The sequence below is a fragment of the Apis dorsata genome, unplaced genomic scaffold (genome assembly GCF_000469605.1).
Source record: "Apis dorsata unplaced genomic scaffold, Apis dorsata 1.3 scaffold_29, whole genome shotgun sequence".
NCBI classification, from domain to species: domain Eukaryota; kingdom Metazoa; phylum Arthropoda; class Insecta; order Hymenoptera; family Apidae; genus Apis; species Apis dorsata.
Window position 1 is genome coordinate 614,497 of NW_006263331.1, and position 6,358 is coordinate 620,854.

At 25.6% G+C, this 6,358-nt stretch overlaps 3 protein-coding genes across 5 annotated transcripts in view; 1 reads left to right on the plus strand and 2 right to left on the minus strand.

Moving 5' to 3' along the window:
* Positions 1–6,358, minus strand: part of LOC102678608 (multidrug resistance-associated protein 4-like) — a 26,767-nt gene that overhangs the window by 5,032 nt on the left and 15,377 nt on the right. Inside the window, exons 1-5 of one of the 3 annotated variants that reach the window (XM_031510944.1) lie at positions 1,073–1,422; positions 855–965; positions 626–760; positions 269–473; positions 1–203 (exon numbers count right to left, since the gene is read on the minus strand). The exons of 1 other annotated variant lie outside the window; for it this stretch is intronic. In XM_031510944.1, coding sequence (XP_031366804.1) covers positions 1–203; positions 269–473; positions 626–760; positions 855–965; positions 1,073–1,146 — 728 coding nt within the window. In that variant the 5' untranslated portion in view covers positions 1,147–1,422. Of the gene's footprint in view, positions 204–268; positions 480–625; positions 761–854; positions 966–1,072; positions 1,423–6,358 lie in introns of those variants that run through there. One more of the 3 variants, XM_031510927.1, reaches the window with a different exon arrangement.
* On the plus strand, positions 2,133–4,201 carry LOC102679564 (tubulin alpha chain-like). Its single transcript, XM_006608201.2, has 5 exons — positions 2,133–2,150; positions 2,327–2,546; positions 2,658–2,959; positions 3,180–3,761; positions 3,913–4,201. The coding sequence occupies exons 1-5, from the start codon at positions 2,148–2,150 to the stop codon at positions 4,150–4,152; spliced, it is 1,347 nt and encodes a 448-aa protein (XP_006608264.1). The 5' UTR covers positions 2,133–2,147; the 3' UTR covers positions 4,153–4,201.
* The window catches only part of LOC102679438 (nuclear inhibitor of protein phosphatase 1), a 2,488-nt gene continuing 955 nt past the window's right edge, over positions 4,826–6,358 (minus strand). Inside the window, exons 4-6 of the mRNA XM_006608200.2 lie at positions 5,911–6,131; positions 5,627–5,830; positions 4,826–5,540 (exon numbers count right to left, since the gene is read on the minus strand). Coding sequence (XP_006608263.1) covers positions 5,178–5,540; positions 5,627–5,830; positions 5,911–6,131 — 788 coding nt within the window. The 3' untranslated portion in view covers positions 4,826–5,177. The remainder of the gene's footprint in view (positions 5,541–5,626; positions 5,831–5,910; positions 6,132–6,358) is intronic.

Below are 6,358 nucleotides of genomic sequence, written 5' to 3' on the forward strand. Positions count from 1 at the left end.
CTTATAAGAAAAACTCCAGCTAAAGATGCAATTCCTACACTCTTCCATATCATGAAAGTAATTAGAGCACCTTGAATCGGTAATATCCAAATATAATGTACTGCTATAAATAATTGTTCAAATCTTGCTACATCATTTGAGAGTAAATTTATAATTTGTCCTGGAGTAGTAATATTGGTAGAAGATTTTGATAAACGTAAAATCTGAAATTAAAATCTATTTCAAACATTTGAATACATATAAATTTTTAAATGATCATTTGTTTCACCTTTCTATATATTAAAGAAGAACATGCTACTCTCATTCTCATTCCCACTTCCATTAAACCTAACATAGAGTGATGATTAATTAAAGCTCCAAGTAAGGATATAAGTACAACAGATGAAGCATAAATGTATGCCTCAGTGGCAGTAGATGTTGCTCTAGGATCGAAGTACCAAATAAGAAAACCTAATACATATGGTTGTAAAACTCTGAAATTAATTATGAATAATTAATTATGAATAAATTATGAATATTATTATAATATTATTTATAATAAAAAATTACAAAACATAACATAACAAATTAATAATATAACAATAATAACATAATAACACAATAACATAAGAAATTTTTTATTTACCTTAAAATAACTGCTAAAAAAAATTGCCATCCTCCATAATAAGCAAATGACCATGCGAATGTCTTTTTTAAAGCATTAAAAAATTTAGGCTTTTTATTAGTTTCCTCTGCTAATTTTATCTCTTTAATCCAATTTCTAAACATGAAGATAATGTAAATATATTTTACGATATAAATTTTATTTGAACATCTTTGCTCATTAATCTCATATAAAGTATACTAATATTTACCTTTCAAGTTTATCTCCAAGATGTTGGCTAACATCATTTGGCATAACATTATAAATATCTTTAAGTTCAAGATCATGATTTCTTCCATACCAAAATAGGGGTTTTAACCACCTTAAATGTAATAATAAAATAGTTAGTTTTTAGAAAAGTATAAATAATAAATTATGTAAATAAATAAATTATGAATAATAATTTATTTATTATTATGAAAAACTTACCAAAATACTAATTTACTAAAAAAATTTGCCGATAATTTTGGATTTGGATTATTATGTTTCTTACTAGTATCCATGATCAATTGTATTACACATATTACAGCTATTCGTATAAGAACAAATCATGCTGCGCTTAAAAATTGTTTAGTAGACAACAAGTCATTCTAACGCATTACATTCAAGAGTAATTCTTTACGTCATCATCAAACAGTCACAAATAACAATTCAGATTCTCTTAACCGATTGGTAGGATTTCCTGTTACGATACAAAGTACTAAGAAACCTATTAAAAGATGATTACAAGACAAATCATGACACGTGCACAAACATGTACTCGATCGATTAAATATGATTACATAAGTCTTTTTAGATAAAGAATTATTACACAATATTTATCTATAAGAAATGAAAATGTAACAAAAAATCAAGGTTATTAACTTGTCCTAAATATTAACAAGTTATCTTTAGCTATCTATTTTTAAAAATCATAATAATGCAAATAAAATAGAAAAAAATAATACATATTTTTTGTTTTATTTATTAACATATAATGAAAATAAACATTTTAAAAAAATATATTAAAATATGCTGATTATATATATTTTATTAAAAATTATATGTATGATAAATAATATTTTACAAATATAAAGAATATAATAAATGTCTATTATTATTAAAAATTACGAAAGTTTTATAAATTTTACATTATATAAATAAATATATTTATTATAAAATATAAACTAATATAACTAATGTAACGATATATATTTTTATATAATTTATATTTTTATATATATGTACAATATACTTTATCAATATTTTATTCGATGAAAAATCAAACAAAGTATATGTATGATATTTTCAACTTTCTTTTTTTTTTTTTATTTTATTTCATTATATGGTTTCGTTGTCCAGACAACTAAAATAAATTATATTCACAGTATTTTTCTTGGGTAGCGGATGGCCGATTTCCAAAATTTCTTGTAATTAATAAAAATTTTTAATTTTTTTTCGGTTCAACAATTTAAAAAAATCTAAAATAATATTTCAAGATACGTGTTATTAAAAAATAATCAAAATGGTATGACATATTTAAATGAAATTCATAGTCCACTATACTATTATATATAAATATGTTTTTATATCTTTTTTAATAATGTATAATATATAAATTTTCTATATCTTATAATATGACAAATTGACCGAAGATCTATTTTTATTTAATTGTCAATCGATAAAAAAAATTATAAATTTTAGCGTGAGTGTATTTCAATGCACGTGGGCCAAGCAGGTGTTCAAATGGGCAACGCATGTTGGGAATTGTATTGTCTCGAACATGGAATTCAACCGGATGGGACAATACCATCAGACAAAGTATCCGGAACAAATGATTGTTTTAACACATTTTTTAATGAAACAAGTTCTGGAAAAATGGTACCGCGTGCTGTGATGGTTGATTTAGAACCCACAGTCGTTGGTTAGTTTAATTTTCATAAAAAAGAAATCTTATTGCAAATCGTAAAATCTTTTGAAACATTATACAGCTAAGTGATGTTCAGAATTATGAATATGATAAAATTTTCTACAGATGAAGTAAGAATAGGACGTTACAAACAATTATACCATCCTGAGCAATTAATCACAGGAAAAGAAGACGCTGCGAACAATTATGCTCGCGGTCATTATTCTATTGGTAGGGAAGTAATAGATTCTGTAATGGATCGGGTGAGAAGATTGACGGATCAGTGTACTGGACTTCAAGGATTCTTTGTCTTTCATTCATTTGGAGGAGGTACAGGCTCAGGATTCACCTCGTTGCTTATGCAAAAATTGTCCGATGATTACGGAAAAAAGAGCAAATTAGAATTTGCTGTATATCCAGCACCACAAGTATGAAAATTGTGAAGCAAGCATATAACTAACCAACAGATGTTTCTGTTTTTATTTTTATTTTTATTTTTTTTTGTCTTTTATATATATATATATTTTTTATATTATATATATATTTTATATTACATATATATATATATAATACATATAATTGTTTTATACAGAACTACATACATAATTCATATATATATATATTCCCATAAATAAAAACAATATTTAGGTATCTACCGCAGTTGTCGAACCATACAATGCTATCCTTACTACTCATACCACGATCGGACATTCGGATTGTGCGTTTATGGTAGACAACGAAGCGATTTATGATATCTGTAGGCGAAAACTTGGCATTGAACGACCTTCTTATGCGAATCTGAATCGTCTTATTAGTCAAGTGGTATCTTCGATAACTGCTTCCTTGAGATTCGATGGTGCTCTGAATGTAGATCTGACGGAATTTCAAACAAATTTGGTACCATATCCTAGAATTCATTTTCCATTGGCAACTTATGCCCCTGTGGTATCGGCTGATAAAGCCTTCCACGAAGGAATGTCCGTTGCGGAGATAACATCTGAATGTTTCGAAGCGTCTAATCAAATGGTCAAGTGTGATCCTCGTGAAGGAAAATACATGGCCTGTTGTTTACTTTATCGTGGCGAGGTCGTACCAAAGGATGTGAATGCTGCGATTGCCGCAATGAAGAGAAAAAGTTGCATACGTTTCGTTGATTGGTGTCCAACTGGTTTTAAAGTCGGTATCAATTATCAACCCCCTACCGTTGTTCCTGGCGGAGACCTTGCCAAGGTATTAATTATTATGTAAATATGTCACCGTCAACAGCAATTAAATAATAACAATAAAATTTAATATTTCATAACATTGTTTCTACGTATTATAGTTAAAACATTAAAATTCAACTGTACGTAAAAGTTATATAATAATTAATATGGTATAGGTACAAAGGGCAGTTTCAATGTTATCAAATACAACTGCTATTGAGGAAGCTTGGTCTAAATTAAATTACAAATTCGATCTTATGTATCACAAACGAGCGTTTGTCCATTGGTATGTTGGAGAAGGTATGGAAGAAGGTGAATTTGCAGAAGCGCGAGATGATCTTGCTGCATTGGAAAGAGATTATGAAGAAGTTGCACTCGAATCGTCAACTACACCAGATGCTTCATTAGAATATTAACAAACAAAAATGCAATTCGTATAAGTATTTTGGCATTTTCCAGCTGCCCAACAAAAAAAATTTATACATAATTAAATTAATTGTGTATAAAAGAAAAACTGCTATTTTATACTATGCTTCTTATGTCTTGTGATTTGTTTATTTATTTTTACTTTTTTAATAAAATTATTTTTTTATAGAATTTATAAAATTATATATTGATAAAATAAACAGAAACTTTAATTTTTCTTCTCTTGAATCTTTGAATAATCTTTAATATATTATAGAAAAATTTTTATTCACTATAAAATATCAACTTGGATAATAAAATGTATAAAATTATAAAATATTCTTTAATTTTTAAATAATAAAAATTTAATTAATTAAGAATTTTAATCTTTTAAAATTAATCAATATAATTATATTAAATATACGAAGAACGATTATTTACTACTTTCTTAAGACAAGGAATAGAATATACTTAACTAATATAAATTATCATACTTTTACTTAAATAAAAAAAATAATGAAAAATAAATATAATAGATTATTACATATAAATGAAATAAACTTTTCCGATTATATTAACAAAGATATTTTTTTTTTAGTGACAAAATATTGTATCACAAGAAAGTTTTTGTAACATTTCCTTAATATTACATTTGTTTTTTAATGTTAAAACAAGATAAAACTCTATTTATTTATGTTTATCTTACAAGAAATTTTAATTACAATTTTCATTTCCTTGGAAAAGTATAATAAATATTTAAATTTAAATTGATAATATATATAAATGAAAAACAAATTACTATTTAAATACAATTATAGTCGGTTTCTCTTAAAATAAATTTAATGATAGTTTCAAAAGATAGTAATATAGTTAATAAGAAGATACTAATATAATTAGTAAACAGTTACTTAATATTAACTAAAATCTTAAAGTAATTTATTATACGAGTAATTTATGCACAGATTCTTATATAACTTAATTTTCTAAATTTCAAATAATAAAGAACTGTCTAATAAAAATAAGTTCCTTAATACTATTACACCAAAAGTGTTGGAATGGGTTTTTTGCCAGGCCAAGCTTCTTTGGCGTATTTTTTCTTTTTTGGTTCCATTGTTCGTGTATCAGTAGGTCCTGGTATTTCAGGTATGTGTGGTGTTTCTGTTTGTATTTGATTTGGTGTCATTTCTACCTCAGGTGCTGGATTTGGTAATGCAATACCAAGTCGAGACGATAGTGAAGATAATGCACTAGAAAATGGATTAAGAGATAACGACGATGGAGTAAACTGTTCTGGTGGTAAATCTTGATAAAGCTGAGGTGTAGTTGTCATTGGCTGAAGATGTTTTAAAGGATTATGATCCTCTGATAGAGATATTAAACCTCCTTCCATACGCATTCTCTAAAATATAAATCAACAATAAATTTAATAAATTAATAATATAATCAATATTAAATTTAACAATAAATGAGAGTACTAATTCTTACTTTACTGGGAACGACAGTAGTTTGTACAAGATTACGAAATCTTCCAACTGATGGATCAACATCTTCCGGATTTATTACTTCTTCATCATCATTGAAAGTAATTCCTTTTTTCTTTCGTTTTCTAGTTGGTTTATGAATTTCATCATCTGTAATGCCTAACATAGATATACGTCTATTATGTGCAGTATTAAATTCTGTTAAATTCTGTAATTAATGATATATTATATTGATATATATTTTAATAATATAATTTAAAATTAAATTACATAAATTTTAATGCATACATCAAGTTCTGTTTCTGTTTCAGGTAAACCCAATAAACCACCAGCATCTGTATCTTCTGATAGTTTTTCTAATTCTTCAATAATAGGTCTAGTACCTGTTTGAGGTCTTTCTCTAATGATATAATATCGAGTAGAAGCTCCAAAATGAAATGTACTATCAATTGGTAATTGTGTAGGTTTATGTGGTTCCAAACGAAGATTACCAATAAATGTTCCATGTGCTAAGAAGTCAATTAAAGTTTGTAATAATACTTATTTTATTAAAAATTCTCATTAAATTCTTATATACTTTATTAATTTTTTACAAATTTTTTTTTTATGTAAATACAAATGTTTTACAGTATAAAATTTTTACAAAATTTTTAATGTTAATAAAAATTTAACATACACATATATATATATATATATATATATGTATATATATGTATTTAATATATATATATTAAAG